This window comes from Manis pentadactyla, chromosome 7, assembly GCF_030020395.1.
Source record: "Manis pentadactyla isolate mManPen7 chromosome 7, mManPen7.hap1, whole genome shotgun sequence".
NCBI lineage: Eukaryota > Metazoa > Chordata > Mammalia > Pholidota > Manidae > Manis > Manis pentadactyla.
The window spans coordinates 9,306,069-9,331,848 of record NC_080025.1 but is presented as its reverse complement, the minus strand read 5'-3'; the positions used below and the strand labels follow the sequence as shown (position 1 = coordinate 9,331,848).

Genomic DNA, 25,780 nt, shown 5'->3' with positions numbered 1-25,780 from the left:
GAAACGTAGAATTCAAATAGAACTTCTGAGCCCAGGCGAGTTACTTTTTTAAACAAGGCCAACTCCAGATATCAATTTTTAAAGAGAATAAGAAGCAGATCAACTCAGATGGTCAACAGAAACTTCGTCCTAGCTAATGGTCCAGTTCCTCCCCACTGAAAATACTGGACAAGTGTGGCAAAAGGGCCAAATTATTTGCTTGATCTGAAAAGGTAGAAATGAACTCATAAATAAATAAAAAGCAATCGGGTGGAGGAAGGATCAAACACAGGAGGGACACGTAACCCCCACAGGAGGGGACTTCTGTCTGGAATGGAGTCAAGGGGTGTTCCTGAGAAATCTGCCGTGTGGCCTCACGCTCTTAGAGGGACTCCTTCTGCCTATGAACGGACAGGACTTCACGTGAAACGCTGCAGACACCCAGCGGCCTCCCACTGTCTACAATTCAGTCCCCACGTGTGAAGTCTGAACAGCACGCGGTACTTACAGCTTGTGCGAGAACTTGACTTCTCCTTATAGGCATCATTTAATCGCACGTATTCGTCCAGGGCCAGGGCCAGCCTTCTCTCCTTCACGTGGTACAGCTCCTTCTGCGTCCTGAGAGCATCCTGAGCCACCGACAGGTAGTCCTTGAGCATTTTCTCCTGTTCCCCCCTCCATTGTTTCCTTGGGTCTTCAATCTGCGTGGTTTCTGAAAATACATCAGGTGGGTTATCTTTTAGGATGGAAGTAAGGGTTTTTTCGATTATTTAAGCTTTAAAAAAAAGTAGCTAGCTTTCATTCCTACATCCTTCAAGCAGTTTATCTGTATTTGTGAGACGGCTTCTCAAGAAATTTGATGCAGTTTTTTTGCTTTATTCACCCAGTCCTTCCCCAGCACCACCCCTTTCAGGTCTTTGTCAACAATTTCTTCTCACTATGAGTCCATCATACACAATGTTGCCCAAGTAAGCCTCCAAAGCTGAGATTACATCCTTCTTTTCCAGGATTCTCTGGCTCCCCTTTACCTACAGAATAAAAGCCAAGCTGTTTATGCCAGCATTTAAGGCCTACAGGATCTGAACCCAGTCTACTTCCCATGGCACATGCTTCCCTGCACTGCATACAGGACTCCTGCCAGGCTGCCTCCTGTCAGCGCTGCTCAGCCTGGTCAGCAGGCCAAGTGCCAGTCCGTGAATTCTGTTACGTGTCTACAACCACAGGCATGGAAATAAGAATAATCATTTTGTACTGTTTACAACAATTTGGTACAGTTATTATATACGGCAGGCTCTAGTAATAGCAGAGCTTGCGTTTTGTATTTCTGTCTTTCCCCCATTTTTCTAATAATTCATTTTCATTGCATTTTACAAAAATAGCAGTCAGATTACCAGCTTGAAAGCAAACAGAAACAAACCCTGCTCCTGGTTTAAGGAGAATACTCTTCGTTCTGTACTTCTGCGTACTGGAATCACCTAGAGCTCCACAAGAAAACCCCAGGCCCAACAGAGTTTCAGCGGGCAGAACCCAGGCGATGCTTGGGTAATTCCACCGAGCAGCTGAGTCCCAGAGGCCGCTCTGCCCTCCCCGCAAACCCACTCAGACTGCTCGGTCCTACGCTTGCTCACACTCGCCTACCGGGCCTCACCCATTCCTCCCAAGGAAACCATGGCAAAGGCTCTGGCCCACGCTGCCCCCGTCTTTCTCCTGAGCGGCCCGGCTGCTTTCCCCAGTGGCCCTGCAGGGTATGGGTGCCCCTTCTCCTGGGAACTTGGTTCACAGAACTTCTGTGGATGGCACTGGCCTCTGTGTGGCCACTCAGTCACCTCTGTTCCCCCAGTGGCCCTGCAGGGTATGGGTGCTCCTTCTCCTGGGAACTTGGTTCACAGAACTTCTATGGATGGCACTGGCCTCTGTGTGGCCACTCAGTCACCTCTGTAAATTAAATGCCAGGAACAATCAAAACAGGTGGATCGTGTGGACTGGTCACTGTATGACTCTGAGAACTGTTCCTGATGAATTAGGATAGGAAAATGAATTCATCAATTTGCTGGAATGTCCATTCAAAATGCTTTTGCATGTGGATCTCAATCTTAGAACACCCCAACTCAGTATTTCTGGTTGGCCCCAAGGACTGCAGTAAGTCAAAACCCAGAGAATGATATGACGCCATGTGACACAGACCACGAGAACCTCCAGAGGCCAGGCTGGTAACCTGGTCTCCATGGATAAGGGACAACACCAAACTACGTGGCTCAGGCCACAAAGCCTGGGTCCCCAGAGGGCAACCCTGGGGGACCGAAACATGGCCTGGGTTGGCCAGACACATCACAGCCACTGCCTCAGACCTAGGGTCCTCCCTTCATAGTGAGCAAAAGCTAGGCTTCCTCTAAAGTAGTAAGTATTTTGAACACTAATTTTTAAAGATGTAAACATTTCAGTATGCAAAGGAGGCATATACCTTTAACTGTGGGAAATAATATGCTAGAGTCAGTGTCTAACGGAGAGACATGGGAGGGGACAGTCCTGGTGACCTGCCCCTCCAACCAAGAATCCTTAAGGACATCATCACCGTGGGGCAGCCTAGCCACGTGCGGAGTATGGAGAATGGGCAGAGGTCATCGATAAGATGATAAGAGCCTCAATTCTCAATTTTAAATATTCAGTATAACTTAGGTCTCTGGATATCCAAACACAAATATTTATATTCATTTCCAATATTTATATATATGAATGCAACCTGACTCAAAGTACAGAAGTCATCTTCTAACAAATAAAAACTTACAGTTTAAAAAGGTTTCCATAACTGTGGACAGCCTACAATAACCCTCACGTCCTAGTATTCATGCCCCTTGAACATGGGCTGGCCCTGGGGACTTGCTGCTAATGAACCCACCAGAGACAAAGTGATGGGGTGTCACTCGAAACTAGACGACAGGAGGCTGTGACTACCATCTTGCTCTCTCTTCTTCGTTTTTTGCTCTAATGAAGCCAACTGCCATGCTGTAAGCTGTCTGATGGAGAGGCCCACGTGGCAAGGAAGAGGGGGACCACCGGCCAGCAGTCAACCGGAAGTGAATCCTGCCAGCAACCGCGTGAGGCGCTGGAAGCAGGTCCTTCCCCACTCACGCCTGGAGATGCCTGTGGCCTGCCTCGCACCTTAAGGACAGCCTCGCGTGGATTCAGGATCCACAGAAACCATGAGAGAATAAATCAATTTTAAGAAACTAAATGCTGGGGTAATTTGTTACAGTGAAATGTATAATTAATAAACAACTAACCAAATGCAGAGATAATGCAAATTCAAAATGTATATATGAAAAACTTGAACTGTTTCTCAGTTACAATAATCACAGTACAGTATGTACTTCCAATTCTCAGCATCTTCAGAGGTTTTTATCTCCTCACATTTTCCCTACATAATTGGGGAACTGGCACATTTTCAATAAAATACCTGTCAACAGCTCAACTACCACAAAACACTGAAAGTAACACCAAGTGACACTTAAATGTGTAAAGTATAATAATAGTAATAATAACAACAACAACAACAACAACAAACAACCAGCATTTGTTTTGACTATATCAGCAGAAACACTCCGGTGGATTGGTTTAAATGCCATATGCTACAAGAGTTTCCGCAGGAAACATATCCATTTCTGAAATGCTGCCCAATTCAATATGAACTACAGAAGAGGGTTCCCAAAGGCTCCTTAGACAAGGCTCCATGAAGCAGGACTGTGCTTCATCTTTATCAGTTATATTTGCTTAATATCTCTGTGAAGAATATTTACTAAATGTAAATACTAAAAAAAAAGTACGTGATACAAACATAGCATTTTTTCATTAAGACCTGGCGACCTTGGGAGACAACTGTATTCTAATGCAATGTAATTTGCATGTTGTGTACTATATGAAAGAAGTAAAATATCACATACTGTTAAAAAAACATCACATGCTTTAAGGGAATTTCTATTCCATCAGTTCTATAGATGTGGAACTTTATAGCTAGAGGACACGCTGAGAGTTACAAGAGCGTATTGTGGAAGACAATGTTTTAAACTCTTCAAAGGAATATTTCTATCATCCATATTTCTATTCTTTCTCCTGTGCTCAGGAAAATGGATGAAATGAATATGAGTAACTTTCCTTATCTTCCTTTTTAAAAAAACTATCTGCTGTGTTTATTTATTATCACTTGTTCCTTTTACAGACAATTGTTGAGCATCTACTACATGCAATAGGGTAATAAGATACTCAAGCTGAGCCTTCCTTCCAAGAAACTTAGAAAATACAGAAGAAATGGTGAGACATATGGATTAAAACAACAACTACTTCATACAGTAGAAGGTGCTAAAAGCCTTGAGAGGAGACTGGGTAAGTCCCAGGGCACTTGAGGGACACAGGGTGTCCTCTGGCTGAGACAGTGTGATCGCACGGAGAGGCAGGGAAGACAAGACAAGACAAGAGGCCCTTCAGGACCCAGCCCCCGGTTCCCTTCCCGGCCGTCTTCCCCACCCCCATTCACACCAGCCTGCAGTTACACTGAATTTCTTTTCGTCCTTTCTTCAAGCTCCGCTTTCTGTGGCCTCAAGAGCCCTCTGCCTTTACTTGTGGTCTTCCTGCTTCTGAGAAGTTTCTCCTTCTCCCAACCCCCAAATCCTGCCGCATTCCCTGGTCCCCAGGACCTGTTAACTCAGTCAGTCCTTGGGCATCAACTTAAAGCCCCCGAGAGGCAACAGGCACACTCTTCAGAATGAACAGGGTGTTTCCACTTGTTCTCTGTTCCGCTAGCCTGGTGGGGGTTCTCCGCACACCTACTGGGCCTGCTCAGCTCTTCTCTGCTACCCCAACAGGAACAGACCTACGGTTTCTTGAATATCACATTAATAAATATGAAACATTTGTAAGCAACAGTATGGCACAGAAAGGTTCTATGCCAGACATAAAAGGATCTTAGCTAGATTTTAGGAGGATCACTTGGCAGAAATACATAAGGCTCGGCTACCAAAAAAGTTGAGATGATTGAGCAGAATTCTTCCTGATTAAAGATTATCCATTAAATGAAAAAAGCAGCTCATAAAACCATATGTATAATATAATCCCACCTGAGGTATGAAACCTATTTAAAATTGTGTCTGTCTGTGTATTGACATGAAAGGTCTGGCAGGACACACACTAGCTTAGAACACTTAGTTATCTCTGGGTTGAGTGAATACGGATAATTTTTTCTTCTTTTTACTTACGTATATTTTTTATTTTTCTTCTATGCACAGTTTGTTATTTTTATAAAATAATTTTTTTTTTGGTAAAAAGGGGAAAGGAACAAAAGGCACGATGTAATAAGGTCTGAATCAGGAAAACAGCTGCGGAAAAGAGGCTGAAGGGGCAAGTCTGAGATTACAGAAGAGAGAAACATCACTAAGAATTAAGAAGGTGATCCTAAATTTTTCAGTTCAGCAACCATGTGGACTATGACATTTCAAAAATGAATAAATCTGAAGGGAACACTGAAGGATGCCATTTTGAATTGTTTTTGTTTTGAAGTTTTAATGTCAAAATAGGGGGTAGTGTCCTATTTGACAATGTTCGGACGTGTTTGACAAAATGTTTGACAAACTATTGGGACGATTAGAGCCGTGACTATAGACAGAGGGCCATTCACACAGTAAGGGCAGAGTAAACACTGCTAAGGATAAAGGACGTGTCAGGGGTGAGGGTGGGGCCGCAGCGCTGGGGAAAGACAGGTCAGAGCGGAAAGGAGTACAAGGCAGAGGGAAGGGCAGGCCGAACAGTGTGAAGTGAGGCAGGTACTGGGCTCAGGAGGCAGGCACGACCACCTACATCACCTCCACACTCTTCGGAAGGGGAGGGTGACTGACTGAGAAGACGTCCCTGTATTTGACAACTAAATGTTAATTACCATGTATTAGTGACACTAACAACTGCTGGTTAATATTAGAATCACTAAGGATCAGAACCACTACCACCAGAATATGTTTCACTTGGATATATTAACTATTTAAAATTTTTCTTTATTAAATACCTTAAAAATTCATCCTACTAGGAAAATATAAAGGCTGAAATAAGACAGAGAGGAAATAGAAGAGACCACAATGTATTTCTTTTTTCTAAAGGAAACTACGCCATATAAAATGTCATCACACTTGTGGAATTTTCATCAAATCTGAACACAACACACGTTGCTCCAAAGTTAATAGGAAGGAGTCTGGTCCAGGGTGATGTGAGAGGAAGCTCACACATGCCATCTCTCCCCGAGGACAACTAGGAACTGAGGTCAGCACGGAAAAGGCAATCCAAGGAGGGCTCTAAAATGAAAACAAGCGGGAGGGGGGCAGTAGAGGATGGGAACCCTGGGGCCATCACGTGGCAGGAAGGCCCTGCTGCCATTACACCTCCGTCTCGTGCATTTCCCTTGTCCTCTGCAACTGCAAGTGGGTGCAGACAACAGGCACCCCAGCACAAAACCCGCTTTCTGGTCAGAGCACCGGGAGGGGAGAGGGGTGCCAGAAGCAAAGCTCTTTGGGGTCCCCGTGGCCATCCCGCTGAGCCCAGGAAGGAGCCAGCGAGCCCATGGCAGGCGTGGCGGTGGAGGCGATGTTGGAGGCCCGGGGCAGGCTTGTCCTCTGCCCACTCCGTCCTAAGACATCTGCAGTCGTGGGAAGCATTCCACAGTGTGGCGAGGCTAAAGCCACAGCCTGCCAGCCAGAATGCCAGAAAAAGGGGCTCCGTGGCAGCCAGAGAGCCTGGGGAGAGAGTTCAGGGACTGTCCCAGTGCGTACCTCATTTTTAAACTGGGTTGTCATTTTAATGCTGACTTCCAGGAGTTCTTTCTATGTTCCGAGTATGGGTTCTCTGTCAGATAAAGGTGCTGTGAGTACTCATCCATATATTGTGTGCATCAGTAGCGTCTCCCTTAAAAATATGCTGAGTGAAAGATGCCATTCACAAAATCAAATGCACCCCATTTATATGAATGAAGTTCTAGAACACCAAAATAAGCTGCCACAATAGAAATCAGAACACGCTGCAGCAGGGAGAGGGGCCACAAAGGGGGCAGGTGCGGACTGACTGGCGATGAGTGGACTTTCTTACATGTAAATGAGACCTCAATTACAAATGAAAGACAAAAAAATTAAGGTTCACCTCTCCCTCCTACCCAGAAGTGACCTACTTCAAGTAGCAGTGAGAAAACCGAAACCTTATAAACAGGACTTCGCAATCGCCTTTAGTTAGCTGCGAACACCCCCTACCAACGTCCAGCCCCCTCTCCACTCCTCCCCACTGAAAGGTGGCTTCTAGCCCAGAACACTTAAGGCGTAACGTAACTGTCCTTGTCAGGGTCAAATCTGTTACTTCAAGATATTTAATAGTGTTACATAGAAATAGTATTAGAGAGCCAAACACTCTATTCCATTTTGTATTAAAGAGAAAATAATGCTGAAACTATACAATGCCAAGACACAACATATGCGTGGACCAGCTGTTATGAGAAGATAATACCATTTGCTCCCAAAACTACTTCATGGGAATGTCTTTAAGATTAATGAGATAATGGACCAGATCCTTTTTAGTGGGGAACTTCTTGCTGTGGGTAATTTGGACACGTTAGGACACAGTAAATCCATCCGGCTGTTGGGATACTATTACTGCACTAAAGCAAAATGGTAGACTCACAAATTCACATTCTGATAGCCAAGTCTTTAAATATTCTGAATGGTGCTTTCTGAAGCATAATTTATACTTGAAATGCACTAATTTCTTCAAAAACAAACAGAAAGCTTTTAATCTGTGAGTTATATAATAAAGTTCTCTTCCTTTCTTCCAACAGTACTGAGCTTACTGTTACCCTAGGCACCTAAGGATAAAGAAATAAAGTGCAGTCACAGTCCACAACAAGCTCAAATTTAGTGAGAAAAACGTACAAATAAATAATCGAAATGTAATGTGACAAGTGCTTTCTTGAAATCCCTAAGTTCCTGGTACTCTAGAAATACCTGGACGGAGCTCCTAATTCAGAATGCGGCACGGCAGGGGAAGGCACCTGTGAGGGTACAGGGGTGGGGGCCGGAGGAGGCCTTTGGGGGCTGTGACGGCAGGAGGACGTGGCCCTTGGCAGAGAGCTCGGGAATAGGACCAACCGCAAAGGCAGGCAGAGCGCCAAGGAGCATGGGGCACAGGGGGCACGTCCCAGCGGCAGGGCAGGGCAGGAGAAGGAAATGGAGCCTGTGGGTGCAGACTGGAAAGAGACTCGTAGTAAGGAATCAAATTTATGCACCTGGAACTTGGACAAGACTTAAGAGACAAATCTGGCAGCCCCCAGACTCAAGGCGGTGACTGGACTCATCACCCAAGGAGATATGCAGGGTGTGAAGGGAAGGCGAGGACAGGGGTCCAGGCAGCGGCAAAGGGCAGGAGGGTGGGCAATGGCCGAGGGGCCGGAGCAGCAGGTGAGTGAGGGCAGCCCTGCAGAGGGGCCATGGAGCCCGATGGGGCAACCCCAGTGACAAGGGACTACAAAAAGGAGGAAGTCAGACCACTGGGGACCCAGCTTCCGTCATCTGGGGGATCTCAGGTGACCTCTGCAAGAGCTGCGTCATGATATGATGACAGCAGTGCAGGAAGTGCCAGGGAGGCAGTAGAGCTGCATAAAAAAGCCACATTTCTTCTAATCATATACAAAAGAAGCAGAGGCAGAACTTAGGGAACCTGCTGTTTATATTATGTTGAACTAAGGAGTGCATAAAAGCTGGTGCCCTAACCTTGTGCCCCAGCAGCTCCACCACGGCAGCCGGCTGACTGCCGGGCTCCCTGACCACTGACCCGGTTCTTCCAAGTCCTTTCACCGCCTCTAGCTCAGCCTCCTGTGAGATGAGACGGTTTTACAGTACCCAAACCTGTTTCACAACAGCTCTTTGGGCTCCCAACACTGCTGCATGCCCACGCGGTGGGCCCAACCTCCGCCATGCCCACTTCTGCACAGTCTCCTCCTCTGGCGCCCAGGCTGCCCCGGGCGGGACGTGCCCGCTCCATTCTCGGTCCTTGGTCGTCTCCCACCTCCTCTCACTGCACATTACATCCCGACCTCACTGTCACCAGAGCCTCACAGCGGGTCACCGGGAGGCACACGCCCTGTCACCCCGCTCGGCCGCCCTCCCAGGGCCTTGACCGTCTGGTGCCAGGCACACAGAGCAGCTCCATCAGCTGTGGACCCTCCTGACCATCCGGGGATGAGCATCTGCACCGATAAAGACTGACAGGGAATCAGGGCAAGGGTGTTTTCACAAATCCAATATAAGTGATACGAACATATTTTGCATTCCTAGATTTGTGAGAGATCACTGCTATCAATATGGGCTTTATTTGCCTCTCAAAAACATTATCATACACCCTCAGAAGGGCAGCTGCAAGCCATCACTGGTAAATGAGCATCAAATAAAATACTTTTATATAATGATATTACCCATAAAGATATTAAAGAATATTGTATTGTATACAGTCTTAATTTAAGAAATAGGCTTAGGAGAAATAAAATAAGAAGGTATAAATTCTGTAGGGATTCCTCAAAATCTATAAATATAAAGTAATTATTTTTAATCGAAACAAGTGAAGTGATTATTAGTGAGTGTTATATGCCACCATCCAAATACATTTTTAATGCGGCGGTTAGAGAGCTAAATATACATATAAACACACACACACATGTAAACAGAACACATTAAGGAAATACTTAGAGCGTGCATTTTAAAAAGTTGCTTGTGGCCATGGCAATCCTCTGCCCCAGCCTTACCGTGTTAGGGATGTGACAGACCTCAAAGCCATTGAAGCGAGAGGTGTTCCCCTTCTAATCACAAAGAAATGAGGGAACAGAAACAAGACAAGGCCTGGGTCTTTTCCACAGCTACAGCTGCATCTTCCAGAGCTCCTGACAAGGGTCAGTCCCTCCCTTGACCCCACTGTGCCACCAGACACGAGGGCCCCTATGCCCACCCCTTTTTGCAGCAAGGCCAAGAGGAACGCGATCTGAAGGTGCAGTGGTCACGGGAAGAGGAGCCGAAGGGCTCATGGTCTCCGCAGGCCCCCAGACCCACACTGAAGAAAACCTCTTCCCTCCCAGGCAGGCAGACACACCGACAGACCGGGGCTCCTTTCTCTCTGCCCCCAGAAGCCCAACTCCGCACACAGCCCCAGAGTCCAAAATGGGCTTCTCAGTTAAATACCAGTCATTGAGAAAGTGGGGTTTGAAACAGAGAAATCAACTTTGTAAAATGTTTTTCTTTTGTATGACTCCAGATTTGGGGAGATTACTTTTCTGACATGTTTGCTTTTACCAAAAAGGAAAACTTACTGTTGATGTGATCGATGTAGTAGACACCGATCTGAGGGTCAAACCCTGCTTCCCATCCCCACGGCAGCTCGTCCCCAACACAGTCAGCAAAGGACAGGGGCTTCGTTAACCTGTAACAAACCAGAATAAATCCCTGGTGATTCTTTCCATCAAACCGCATCTGTCAAAATTCAGCACCCCAACCACAAGTGTCTAGGCTGCATTTCCTTTTTGGTCTTGATTCTTTCTGGAGTTTGCACTACAGTGTTTGAAATCCTAAAGCGAAAAAACAAGAATAAATGATAAAGGTGATGACTGAAAAAGTAACAAGGTCCTAATACCCTTTCGAAAGTTCACAGCTTAAGCCTGGGAAATAAATCTATATAATAAATAAGGCCACCTTAAGTCAGGAAGGACGTCAGGCTGACAGTATGCAGAGAAACACTGGCACTATCAGTACCTTTAAGACGAGGTGTATCTGTGAGGCTGCATAACTCCAGCCTCGGGTAATCTTAGTACATTAACTAAACACTCGATTGTAAGGTCCACCGTGAATCCTCCTTGCCAGGAGGGACAAATATATCTCATTTTCATAGGTACTTGTATGTAACAGTCACCAAAATTTTTAAGATTGGGAGATCTCCCAAACACACAATGTATTTATATATCAAAGAGATCTCACCTTTTGAAGCAGCCTTGTATTTCTCTTTAAGTTTTAAAACTAACGGGGAAACTAGTTTCCTAAGCAGAGTACAGGTTTCAGACTTAGTTATGGGTTGATTTTTCTCTCACTTCCTTCATTTTTGTTTTGGAGATCTTTCTCGGCTGTCAGAGCAGCCACGGGCAGGCTAACTCGACAGGTCAGCGAACGCTCTACTCCAGGGTGGCTGGTGTCAGGGGACATACCTTCTAACCTGATGCACTGGCGCCACCAGCACACGACATTGCCCAAGGTCCCTGTCATCCATGCTAAGGAAAGCCAACAGTCTCACAGCTCAGCTGAAATGCAAGTCACTTCCAGAATTGTGCCATCCTACAGGATAACACCTGCGTCATCCTCCCTGCCAAACACCGGGAGGGAGAGACCCTTCTTCCCCAGCCTCACCCGCCTCCAATGGACATAAAACCCCAGCAGATGGAAGGAAGCGAGAGTCTCCTTTTCCCTCACCTTCCCTTAGCATGAAATCTGCTTCTGGACATGGCTCCCAGGATAAGAGGCCTTTGAAACCCGGTCAGCTCACAGATGTAATAATAGCAACTGGCTCTGCCGCTGACTCACTGTGATGCCACCATACTGGGTGCCTCTCTCTACCCAAGTTTCTTTCTGTTTTAAGTGGTGAGCCTACCCCCAGGTCCTTTCTGTGCAATCTACCTACCTCCCAAGACTAATATGAGGATAAAAAGGGATTAATTTAGAAGAGTGTCCAGCGCATGGTAAATGGTGGTGATGGTTAATTCAAGCACGACCGTGAATTCTCTCATATCCCCTTCAGAGAGTGGGCAGCACAGCACAGGGCATGCGATGGTTCTCACAGCACAGTCCTCACGACCAGCAGCACCAACATCTAGGAGCTGCACAGAACTAACCAAGTTGGGGGCCCTTTAGTGGGCCTATAGCATCAGAAATGCCAGGGCCCAGCAATGCATATTTAATCAAGCACTCTGAGTAATTCTGGAGAATTTGGGAACCACTGGGTCAGAGGTTAAGAGCTTGAGATTTGGCATCAAAGAGACCCTGCCCAAAATCCTTGTTCTGCCACTTGTAGAAGTAACCTAGGGCAGGTTATTAACCTTAAAAGCCTCTGTTCACAATCTATTTTTAAAAGGTATGTGTGGGGGGGTCAGGAATTAGGAAGCTTAAAGGAGAATTAAACTGTAAAATGCCTGACAAATGGGGAAGCCTCAATATATGTGAGATGAGTGAAATGAATCTCAAACCTGTGAAAGACGTGCCCAAATAGGGCAATGTGCCATATTTGCTGGGTGAAACTGGAGTCATTCTGAACTCAGTCTGAGTCCAAAAATGACACTCTTAGAATTGTGCTCTAATTCTATCTTATATCATAAACTGCCCAGGAAAATTGAGTTTTCTTTTGACAAAGGAATTAGGTACTATATCAAAAAATCCCCTGCTGTAGCAAGCGGCCTTGTCCTCATACACTGTCTGTTAAGACTGATCTTTCACTCCTCAATAAAGCCGATTAGATAAAGCCAGTGTGCCAGGTCACCTTGCATATTGCTCTGTTTGAAGATCCTCTTTCCCTAGTTCCTTTATCAATGCTGTCTAAGAAGTACGTGGGTACAAAAGAAGTGAGGAATAAGGAGACATGAAAATGGTAAGTTTAAATGACAAAAGACAGAGAGATACTACACAAGTTTTATCCTGGCACCAAATCAATGCATTTCATTGATTTGATATGAATATATTTATTATTCTTAGAATTAGAAGTCACAAAAGCTCCAGACATGTGCTATGATTACAAGTTATGGTAACTTGATTACACTTGGAAGCAATCCAGCTTTTCCCATTAATTGTTCAACATAATAAGCATTTTATTAACTGTCACTGTTCTAAGACTAGAATTACTTCTGTAAGTATACATGTAATTGTGATCTCAGATAAAAAATTCAGATGTTTCCATTCCTGGAAATTTTACCATAAAAGGTTCTCTGCAGTGCTACTTCAAAAATCAATTTGATACTTCATTTCCTGTATCTGAATAAATACGTTTTTTTCCCCCTACATTCTATCAATAACTAAAACCATTAAATACACATTGATAAATTTCAAAATGTTAGGATTTAATTCTTATCCACATTACTAGATAGAAGTAGAATAATGTTCTCAGGGACCAAACAAAATGAAGCATTCAAGTACGCTGCTATCTGGTGAAAGGGAACATATTACTATGATATATTAAGAAGTAACACAAAACAAAAAGAAACAGCAGATGCATCCCCGAATTAGAAACAATACGACTTCGAATACAGTGAGCAGAAATGTTGATTCGCTTCTAAATTTCTTCCTCTTGTTCTGTGCTAGGAATCTCCGAAGTAGTCAATCTTCCTTTGAAGTGAAGGAAGTAAAAATGGATGAAGTTTGTTTGCTTTATGTTGGTGCCTCACAAAGAAAGGACATCATGCAAAAGGCCTGAAACTAACAAGGTCTTTATGCTAAATTCCAGAGATTACTCTTTCCTTTAAAAAGTCTTCCTTTGCACCGTGACTAATGTGAAGAAAATGGCAATTTACTGCAGCACTTTGCCAGTGTTTACCTACAAAATTTGAACTTTGCATGGTATTTCCTCTCTTTGTGGGCACGGTGTCATTCTGTCACACAATCTGTCATCTAGTATTTATTGTCAAGTTATACATACCTGTGTCTTGTGGCTGCAATGCCACACACACATATATATTTACTCTTCATCATTACACAACAGGGAGTCCCATGTGTGCTAGCCCAAACACAGAAGAACCGAGTTGGTATTCATTGCACTAAATGAAAACCATTTTTAGGTTAGTAAAACCCTTGCTACAATTCAAGCCTCCCAGATGTATAGCTCAGTGTGCACGTTAAAGGTCTGAACAGTTATTTTCCCTTTGTGCAGCATCTGTTGCTGTCATGGTGTAGCTGACTCAAAGCTGGCTCGGCTGCCTGGGATCAGTACAGGATCTGCCCACACAGACAGTGCCAAGTTTGCTCCAGGACGGGGAAGAAGTAAGGATATGGCTCACAATGTGAATTTTAACGGGAGGGTCAAATATCAGAAATCTTTCTATAGATCTGAAAGCATTTTAATTTATAATGATGTTGACTTGTCCCCTCAGAACAGCTTCCTTCTGGGTCTCGTGTCCTGGTTGGGGGTACGACAGGGAAGAGCCAACCGTGGCAGCAGGAAAAAAAGGGCTCTGCAGAGAAATGATAGGGACCACATCAGGGGGAGCAAGGCTGGTCCAGGGTCGCTGAAGGAACGGGCTCAGAAGTCACGCTGGACAGGAGGACTGCCGGAGGGGAGGCCCTCGGCCTGGCCCAGTGGGCGGCGGGGAGCAGGCCGCGGCCAGTGTCCGGGAGCTGGGCCTAGTGGCCGGGGCTGGCCGAGCAGGCTCCCTGCCTCACCCTCAGCGCAGGCCATCTTTGCACCTGCCTGGGTCTCAGAGTTCTCTCTCCGCTCTTCATCTGGGCCTCTTATAACTTTTACCTGCTGATGCTCTTTCGATCTCTTGGTGCCAAAGGAAGCTAGTTTAATTCCTCCTCCGTGTGACAGGCTTTCTGACGATCTTCTCCCTGGTCTGCGCTCCCAGAGGCCAGATGCCCCATCCCTCTCCCCAGTTTGCATGTCCCTCCTCTGCTCAAATGCCTGCCAACGGCTGGCGCCTAAGCGCACCTGGTCTCCCCCTTAGAAGTGGCTCTGCACATCCCTCCAGTGATCATCACCTGGGAGTAACGTCCTCTCACATGCTGAGTATATACGTAGGCTGAGAGAAGGAAAGCTAACTGTAGGAGAGGACATATTAATACGATTCCATGTATTTGTTTACACTGTCTTCCTCTTTCAGCTAAAAAAAAAAAAAAAAAAATTGATGCTAAGAAAGTCAAAATTGTGGATTACGTCTCCCACAAGGGCTCTTCAATGTAAGATCAGCCTGAAAAATGCTGACTTAACATAGAGGTTCTTAAACCTCTGTGCACATCCAACTCACCGGGAAGGCTTATCAGGGCAGGTTGCTGGGCCCACCCCCAGGGGTTCTCTCTTGGTAGATCAGGGGTGGGGTGGTGGCAGGGGCTGAGAAGCTGCGTTTCTAACAAGTTCCCATCACCGAGGGTGCTGCTGCTGGCGCCTGGACCGCACTTTGAGAACCACTGGTTAAAGGACACAAATTACAGCCCTAATCCACCCAGGTGATGGAGAAGTAGAAAATGAACTCACCTCAAAAATGAAACTGGAGGCTAAAGCCTGTGCTTTCAGAAATATCTCTATTATGAAAACTATGAACTGTTTACAAAATTAATGGCTTATTCATCCTGAGATTTATGCTACTTCATTTAATTTGAGGGAACTTTTTTTTTCCCTCAAGGGACATTTAAATAATCTTAAAATAAGTTCTTTTAAAAGGAGGTTTTCTGTTTCTTTCACTTCCTCACTTACATGTGAAATAGTCACAAGTATTCAACATCACTAGTCATCAAGAATTGCAAATCAAAACCACAATGAGGTACCAGCGCATTCCTACTAGAAGGGCGATGATTAAAAAAAAGAGACAGCGAAAATAACAAGCGTTGACAAGGATGTGGAGAAATGGGAACCCTATACATCGCAAACGGAGACACAGTGCTTAATGGGTGCTTGGGAGAGATGGAAATATTTTGGAATTAGATCGAGGTGGTGGTCATGCAATATTGTGAATGTCCTAAATGCCACTGAATTGCTCACTTTAAAGCGGTTAATTTTATGTTAAGGGAAATTCACCTCAAAAAAAAATCTTTTTTACGTAACAGCTTATAACAGTGCCAAGATTCCAAGTGAATAAAATATTTCACAAGAGGAAGTAAAATAGTAAAAGTATGGGAAAATGTTCAACTTCACCAGTAATAAAAAGAATTGCCAAAAAAACAATAATAGGCTTATATTTAAGCCTGTTCATATGAAGTTTTTGTTTTCCTTTGTCTTCCTGATGAAACTCAGTTTTGGTGAGGATGTTAGGAATCAGGTATTTTCATTTATTGCCCATGATTTTGTAATTTGATACAGTCCTTTTAAGAAACAATTTGGCAGTATTAAAAACCATTAAAATGTCGACTCCATCTAACCGAGGAATGCTGTTCTTACACAATGCTCCCTGAATCCTGTCCCACCTGGTCACCCCCAAAGCCTCAGTCTCCTCCTAAGGCATCTGACTGCGATGCTGTCTCCTTCACCAGCCTGGGGGCTTCCCCGAAGCATCTGGGCTCTGCTCTGCCTCCTAGATCTCCGACACCAGGCCCATCTCATACGTAATCGGTGTGTGATCAGTGTGGATGGAATGGATGTAGATTAGAAAGGAAGACAGGTAGGAAAACAATTAGATTATGGAAGGATTGTTGTTTATTTTTATTTTTTAATTTTCAATTTACACAGATGTAATGGTAAACACATTCACTATAGGAACAATATGAAGGTTGATATTAAGGTGACAAACATGTTTCCTAACAATGGGACAGGATAGGAGAAAAACCTTTCAGTACTGCATAAAAATATCTGGTCCTGTAATTTATTATAATTACATTTGTCTCATACATGAATATAGCTAAATGGAAAATGGATTCTTCATGACAAAGAGGTAAAAGAATGTACCTCAGGTATTTCACTAATTCAGCAAGTTTAAAAAAAAGAAGTATTTTACCTAGCAGAAGAAAACAGGGCAGTCAACAAACAATTTAACATGAACCTCTTTTCTCTCCTCTTTTCTCGCCAAGAAATGTTTGCTTGTCAAATTATTTGGTTTTGGAAAATAGTTCGAGAATGTAAGTGGGTATTCCAGCAAAGAAGGTAGGAATGCTTGAGAGAAGAAAAGGGCTTAAACAATCATTGTCCAAACAAACAAATAAAACCCCACCCAGGCTGTCTTATCCTCCGACCTACAGTTCAAACCACACAGAACTGCCATGGGTCTCAGCACGGACAGTAACTAACTGTTCAAGCCCCAGGACTGGAAGGAGCTTGAGTATTTACTGAGAAGGTGCTTCAGTCAGAGCCACAAAGAAATGACTCAAGGCACACCTCTCTGCGTGGACCGACCTTGTTAAACTCAACCTCTCACTAAAGGGGCTAATTAAGGGATTCAAATGGAATTACTTTCATCAAGACGGAAGCAACTGGGAAGATGGTTTTTAATCCCTATAACCTTATATGTAGGGATAACACCAGAAACTGTGTTTCATTCCAGGCTGTTTTTTCTCAAATATATACAGATGTATACCAATGCATATGTAATATTTCTTATACACATTTTTACAAGATTGGTATTAAACTAAATCAACTATACATAGATTATAGTTTTGAGTCTTGCCTTAAAGACCAGAAGTAATAAATACATTCTTATTATGAAGAATACATAAAATAGATAAACTATTATTAAAGCCTCTCCTTCATTTTCCTATAGAATTATATATATTCCATTATGTTGGTATACTTTGACATTCATATACTTTGACAAAACATACCAACAGGCTCACACTATGTGCATTGACTTTGTTCAGTTTGCAATATAAGTTACAAGTCTTTCAAAGAGCATGTGCACAGGTTTATGGCAATACGCATTAAAAAGACATTAAAGACATATTAACATTAAAGTTTTTCAATTCCGACTGACATTCTCCTCCCCCTGGGCTTTCTTGATTTGCACTCTCCTGCAGAACCTGAGTGCATGCCCAGTTCCCCATATTCTACCACCCCTCGGTATTGTCATGGGGTGGGGGGAGCAATCTAATAATAAGGTTCATAACTGTTCTACATGTTTATTTGCCTCTTTTGTGAACTGTGCCTTTGAAAATTGTGTTGTTTGTCCTTCTTAATGACTTGTGGCCACTTTTAATATATTTTTGTATTAATCCTTTGTCAAGTTGCACATATTTTTTACAAGGATATTCCTTATTTATGAACTTAAAGATGAGTAAAATATTACTTAAAAGTGTGAGGAACACTGGACAGCCAGTTGGGGGATAAAAGCTAGATTCCCATCTCTTCCTTACAATAAAACAAATTCCACATAAGTCAAAAGAATTATATGTGATCAATGAAATTAGTGTATAAAACCCACTAGAAGAAAAGATATATAATAGATCTTTAAAACTTGTGGGTTCCAATCCTTCATCCAGTGTTTTAAACTGTAGTCCTTTAACAACTTGCACTGAAAATATAATGGAAACAGAATCATACTACAAAATTTTAGTAAATCACTGGCAGAGGCTTTGTGCTTATTTATGGCTTGTTCTCTTTGTGAAAGAGGCAATTAATAAGTATTAGAAAAATGATAAAGACATATTATCATCAAGCAGATTTAAGCCTGGATCTCACTGGAAGAACTGAAAAGCAAGTAAAATGGGATCAAAAAAAAAAAAAAAAAAAGCCTGAAAGTTGCTTAGTGTGATACCCCTTCCCCACTATAGTTGCCTTCAGAGACAGGGTCCGAGGCCGTGGACGACTCCAGCAACAAGGGGCAGAACTGGGGCGACTTCTAATATAGGAAAGTGAACCTAAAAGTTCACGGAAGAGACCAAAGCGGTGGTTCTCCAAGTGTGGTCCACACACCAGCAGCATCCGTGTCACCTGGTGACTTCTCAGAAACGCAGTTACCAAGTTCCCCCCCAGAATGATTCTGACGCCTGCTACAGAGCGACAGCCTCTGGCTGGAGAGAGGCTGGCACAGCTCAGTGGTGCATTTTACCTCCAGTGAGTGGGTGACTGCAGTCAACAAGGAGAAAGATAAGCAACGTGGCGGCCCGGCGTGTGGAGGCTGTTGAGGAGAAAATAATAACAGCATTGGGGCTGCGGAGGAAAGAAAAGGCTCCTAGGAAATGCGGAGTTCCCATCCCTGGACATTCAAACGTAGGAGCTGGACAGTGAAAAGCTGAGGGTGTTATCGAAACGACGCACTCCCTAAACATGAAAGCAAGTCTACAGTTCCGTGGTTTGGTAATTTCAGAGTACAGTGATATCAGCACGGGTAAGCAAAATTATCAGGAGTAATTAATTAACTTTAAAATATGTTGCTTGTGAGGTGCCAGAGGGACATGCAGGTAAAATACGGACTAAAACTTCCACAGGGAGATCAGATGAGTGAGATTAATGAGCCAGGCTGGCCTGGGGCTGTGCCACCATTAATGGACAGAGGAGGGAACAGTGAGAATGCTCAGAAAACCAACCCCAACTTTAAGAGGAAAACACCCCACTTTAGTCTCTGACCATTCCATTCCTGCCAATAGGAAGTAATAAAACAATACAAACAAAGGAATGCTTCATGCGTGTGTTCGCCAGGTCACCCACTCTGCACAGCCTGTCCCTTCATGCACTGGGGTTACCGGACAAGGTAGGCTGTGCACCAGATCTCACAGACAAGCAGGGCCTGTCCTCTAGGGGTGAGCGGCCTCCTGCTACAAAGCACTTCCCCAGTGGCAGCTCAATGCTTGCTATGGAAACAAATGAACTGAGTGTGGCTCTTTGTTGCACCATCAGAAAATTATTCAATCAATACCAGCGCGGGAGTCTTTGCCATGGGGAAGGAGGCAGGAGTTGAGTTGCGCACAGAGTCATGCTCATCACACCAGCACCACCCACGAGACCCCCTGAGCCGAGCGCCCACTTCCTACCACGGACCTCCCGACACTCTGTGCTCTTCTCTCACAGGGAAGTGGCCTTCGGAGGCCAGGACACCCAGCTAGCCCAGGGCCGGCGGCTGGCGGAGACTCCTGTCCACAGACCATGCCCACGGGGACCACCTCTGCTCTCCCGTCAGACTGACCACAGGAAGCAGTCACTGGTCATGCTGAAATTTAATAACCCCCAGCCTTGCCTTTTTTTTAAAAATAGTGTTATTTAAGTTTAATTAATATACCATAAAATGTGCCCACTCTAAGTGTACAAATCCAAAATTTTTAGTTACAGAGTTAAAACCTCCACACGATCTACATTTAGCACATTCCCACCACCCCAAAGGGCACTTACTTGCATTCACCCCCCATCCCTCCCGCTCCCCCAGGCAGCCTCTGCCTTACTTCCAGCCTCTATAGATCTGCCTTCGCTGGAATGTCATGAAGACAGAATCACACAATTAGTGGTCCGTTGTCTGGTTTCTCTCATTTAGCAAAGAGCGTTTGCATTTCACTCATGTTTTTTTTTTTTGCATGTGTCAAGACAATCCTTTTTATTGCTGCATCTGGCAATTTTATTATATGGATATGCCACATTTTGTTTATCTATTCACCAGTTCATAGACATTTAGGATGTTTCTGTTTCTACCTATAATGAATAATGCTGCTACAAACACCTGCATCCAAGCCTAGCTTTTGAGAGGAGAAAAAAATTATTAAACTTGAGGCTCAGTGAAAAGGGCCAGGTTTCATGACACGGCTGACACAAATTACTGGCATAGTGGAGAAAATACTGAACATTGGAGAGAAAAGAAATCCAGCAAGTGTCAACAAGACACCCTCATTAACATCAGGAAGTCACTCGAGAAGCTGGCACAGGCGGGCAGTACTGAAAAACCTACCAGACAGGAGCCCAAGAGAAGAGGCAAAGGAGACATAGCAGCGTGACGTACAGGCAGCGAGAACGCGCTCTTGTGCATGGCTCCCCTGCCGGGAACAGCTTCCCTCCCTCCCTCCACTTTCCTACTGTCCCCCCCTTCCTCAGTTTCACCCTCCAGTTGAGGTTTAAGATTCAATTTCTTTAAAGCTCAGTTCAAGTACCATCTCAGGGAAGCCATCCTGTTCCCTAGGCTGCGTTATTTGATAACACTGTATGAGCTTTGGTTTTGGAAGTATTTTCCCATTCAAATTGGCTGCTTTTCACATTGTTTACATTTTTTAGTTTACTTGTCTATTCTGTGTTCATTCAGTTCCTTCAGTTGGCTTTTCGTCTCTGTATTCTAAGCACATAGCGAGGTACTTGGCGCTCACTGGCTATTTGCTGGAGGAACAGGGAGTAAGTGATTTCCAGCCAGACCTCTCTGCGGAGATTCAGGCTATCAGAGCCAGCATCTGCCCGATCGTTCCCGGGGGTGCCTCTGAGCCACACTGTAGGTAACTTGTGTTAAACACAACCCTTGAGCCCCTGGCCACTTTTCCGAACCCCACTCCTGCCCCCAGACTACCCATCTTGGCGAAGAGCATGGTCATGAACCTAGATGCTCAAGTCACAACCCAGGAGGCAGCACCCTGGACACTTCCCTCGCCAAGCCTCCCGCAGCCCATCCGTCAAAAATCCTACAGGCTCAACCCCCCGAGCCAGCCCGAACCACACAGCTCTCCTCCTACCCGGGAGCACTGGCTCTCAGACCAGGCCCCGCACCCCTCTCCTCAAAGCATCCCCTGTGAGCTGTGTCTAGACTCTCTCTATACGTAGCTACAAAACCGTACACAGCCTTCTTTTACCACAAGTAAGATATTGGGTGTCGTTCTGCAGTTTATGCATTTGACAACACAGCTTGGGACTTTTCGTGTTGATATCTCATGTGTTATAGCAGGTGTAGGCCACAGTTTACTTAGCCTTTCCAGGCCAGCCCAGTACTGATGGACAGTTCGACTGACTCTAAAACAACACTGTACTGAATATCCTTGACTGAGCTGTAGGGTAGATACTGGCGAATATCATGCTCTGGCACAGGTTTACAAAGCTACGCTCAGGACGTGGTGCGTGGCTATGCACACACAAAGGACAGCAGCCCCTGTGGGAAGGTGACTTGCAGCCCAGGTGCCTGGCTCAGGAACCTCTTCTGCAGCCCTGAAGCCTATGGCTGCTGAACACAGCGTGTGGCTGCTCCAGGCAGGGGCTCCGAGTTTAAAGGTGCAGCTGTTGTCAGTGGGGAGTTGTAGGAACCAAGCCTTGCTGAGCTGCAGGGAAGGATATGATGCTTCATTTCTATCCTCTGGTGTTTTTTATAGATTACAGATACTGTTACCTTTAAAGACAAAGCAAATGAACTTGATAAGGAATCTCATATGGTTCATAATGTGAAGTCTGTATTGTTTCAGCAAATCTCAATTTTGTCAGTCCTGCTTGGATAAATGCTTCAAGAAAGTATGTTGGTTTGCCTGTATGAGTACTGCATTCCTGACAGATTTAACTCAGTGTATTCCCTGACACTACAGTGATGCTGTTAGCAGAGCCTGGTCTTACACTGAGATCTTTGTGATTGACACAAATGGGGTATCCAGCATTTGACCGTCAGTGATCTTCAGGGTGCAAAGTGGAGAAGAGATTCTCAGCTAAGCACTGGCCTTCTAGAATGTGAACACCACAGAGACATCTGACCACACAATTAAACCAAGTCTGCCTGCTTCCAAAGAAAGCCCTCAGAAGGTAAATGGGGCAATCATTCTCCACATGCCTGCAGCTTCTCATAAGGGACAAAAAGCACATGCTAGAAAGCATGCCTCATGTTTCAGAGATGACTGTTCACAGACAGGCAGAAAATGCATGCCAGCATCCATAAATGTTAGTTGGAAATATTTTTTGTAACATTGACGAAGTCTTTTTAAACTCAGATATAAGTCTTGATTAAAGTCAGTTTCTATAGATATCTATTCACAAATATATACACTATTTTCACTAAGAGGAGGAAACATCCTTCTATTATGTAGCCTCTCCCGAATCTTGGCGAACAGCAAAGGAGAAGAGCAAACACTTAAAGTTTCAGACCAAAGGTCCTACAATCCCCTTCTTCAACTTTTCTGCATTAAACTGTTTTCTAATACATTTACAAAAGTTATTATTTTAAGTTATTAACAGAATCTATTTGACTCCTCTGTGGGACTGAAACAAATTTGAACTTTTAAAAACAAACATTTTTAGCGACCAATCTAGTAAGTCATTCATAATCCGTATCCCTTAGACATATAGTTCAGATGATTATTTCACTTATTTCACAATCTAATAAGTCATTCATAATCCTTATCCCTTAGATATATAGTTTAGATGATTATTTTACTTATTTTACTGTTAAACTGACTTACGATGTAATATCGGCAAGAAGTAGATGTTTGTCCTATTAAGTCAGTGAGTTTTTTTTTTTTTTTTTTTTTTTTTTATTTTATTTTTTTTTTTATTTTATTTTTTTTTTTATAATAATTATTTTTTATTGAAGGGTAGTTGACACACAGTATTACATTACATGAGTTTCAAGTGTACAACACAGTGGTAGAACATTTATATACATAATTCTAGGTTCCAGCTATCACCCTACCAGGCTGTTACAATATCTTGACTATATTCCTTATGCTATACATTACATCCCGGTTACTAATTTATTTTACCATTGGAAGTCTGTCCTTTTTTTTTTTTTTTTTTTTTTTTTTTTTTTTTTTTGTGAGGGCATCTCTCATATTTATTGATCAAATGGTTGTTAACGACAATAAAATTCTGTATAGGGGAGTCAATGCTCAATGCACAATCATTATTCCACCCCAAGCCTAATTTTTGTCAGTCTCCAATCTTCTGAGGCATAACAAACAAGTTTTTACATGTAGAACAAATTCTTACATAATGAATAAGTTACATAGTGAACAGTACAAGGGCAGTCATCACAGAAACTTTCGGTTTTGCTCATGCATTATGAACTATAAACAGTCAGTTCAAATATGAATACTCATTTGGTTTTTATACTTGATTTATATGTGGATATCACATTTCTCTCTTTATTATTATTATTTTTAATAAAATGCTGAAGTGGTAGGTAGATACAAGATAAAGGTAGAAAACATAGTTTAGTGTTGTAAGAGAGCAAATGTAGATGATCAGGTGTGTGCCTGTAGACTATGTGTTAATCCAAGCTAGACCAGGGCAATAAAACATCCACGTATGCAGAAGATTTCTCTCAGAACGGGGGGGTGAGGTTCTAAGCCTCACCTCTGTTGATCCCCAATTTCTCACCTGATGGCCCCCCTGCGACTGTGCCTGTCTTAGGTTGTTCCTCCCTTGAGGAATCTTACCCGTCTCTGGCTAACCAGTCATCTTCCGGGGCCATACAGGGAAATGTGAAGTTGGTGAGTGAGAGAGAAGCCTTATTGTTTGAAAAAGTTAGCTTTTTACTTCTTTGCATATTTATGCCCTGTGGCTTCTGTGCCCAGCATTTGTCTTGAGGTATCTTTACCACTTGGAAGAATTATGATACTCGGTAAATTTGATATGAGACACGAATTCTATTTAAGGGTTGTAATTAGGAAAGGTCAGTGAGTTTTGAGGACTACTGGTTAACTCGGCAGAGCTGACAACTACCCAGGTCTACCTAAAGTCATCACTGACCACAAATCACTCAGTTGATTTTGCCAATGTTATTATCATGTCTGATTTACCTTGTTTACTCATAGAGCCTCTCTTCTTACCTCCTCATGACCTGTCTTGTCCACCACTGTACTCCTCAGTGCCCAGAACAATGCCTGCTGTTCATTTAACCTGAATACAATGAATGTACTTTCTGTCAACCACCGCGTCTGTACTAATGTCCTCTGTCAGCCACACACTAAGGACACAAGGCTTTTGCATTGAAAAGCACCTCATCCTGGCCCTGCATACAACCACCACTTGAACCAAAATAACCACATTTTTTTTTAAAGCTCCAGGGTTGGAATCTGAAGATTCAGATGTCAGAAAACTAGGAAATGTTCCCAAGCAGCCTAAGGAGTGGTGCTAACATACCCCAAATCAGTTCCATACCTAGCATTTGTTTTGCTAGTCAAACACACTATTGAATTTTTATAATGCATATGAAGGCTTTCTGTGGTGGTATTTCCTTATGCTCTGCAGCCTCTATTTTCCTCTGGCACAGTACCAGCTCCTCTGAGCACTAAAAATTAGACATATGGAATGTCAGGAATGTCTGATAACTATACTAACTTCAACGATCAGCCCTTAGTCATAAACAAGAATGCATGACCTTTGAGCTCAGACTCAAATTCAATATGAAGCAAAAAGAAGTCATGAGGCTGAAGGCTGGCTAAGTGTGCAAGGTGAGGTGGGGTGGGCTGGGAAAAGCTCTAAATATACTTCTTTGTCGCTGTAAAGATAAATACTGCCTCTGTATCTAAATGCTAATGCACTGAATGTGCAAAGCATTGTTTGGTTAAGTTTTTAGATTAGTATCACATGAATGAGAAAAACAAGCCATGAATGTTACTTTGTAAAATAAAATTCGTCTGATTCCCATATACTGTCACTGACATCTCCTTATCAGGGCCTCATCTTTAATTATTCATCCAGTTCTATAGGTCCTGGGAACTGTTCAATATTAATTAAGCTAGGACTGTTCAAGATTAATTAAAAGAAAAAAATGCACGAAAACAAAACCTGAGGGACTGTTCTAGTCCAAAAGGGAAAGAACCACCAATGGTAGCAGGTTTATTTGCAACTGGTTCCCAATTTTTGAGGGTGGAAAAAAAAGTTCTAAAACAATTATTGGAACAGCTGGGTAATTTAAATACACTAGATGTTAGACAATCTTATGGAACTTAAAGAAAAAATTTCTATAGTTGCCATAACTGGTATTATGGTGTGTTTCGTGTTTACTGGTGGCATGTTACAAGATTTTAGAAGAGGCATAAACATAGAACAAACGGTAGATCAGAGACACAAATGACAACACAGAGGGTGGCAGAAAACGGCACAGAAGCAACTGACGGGGACCTCAGAGAGAGGACAGGCCAGTCAGCGAGCGGGAAAGGCAGAAGTCGCCCCCTCGCACTGCAACCCCCTCCATGCT

The 25,780-nt window shown here is 43.7% G+C and overlaps 1 protein-coding gene across 1 annotated transcript in view; it reads right to left on the bottom strand.

Annotated features, from left to right (window-relative positions):
* WWC2 (WW and C2 domain containing 2) overlaps window positions 1-25,780 on the bottom strand; it is a 144,335-nt gene that overhangs the window by 56,150 nt on the left and 62,405 nt on the right. Inside the window, exons 2-3 of the mRNA XM_036894125.2 lie at window positions 10,349-10,458; window positions 488-691 (exon numbers count right to left, since the gene is read on the bottom strand). Of these exons, the coding sequence (XP_036750020.2) occupies window positions 488-691; window positions 10,349-10,458 (314 nt within the window). The remainder of the gene's footprint in view (window positions 1-487; window positions 692-10,348; window positions 10,459-25,780) is intronic.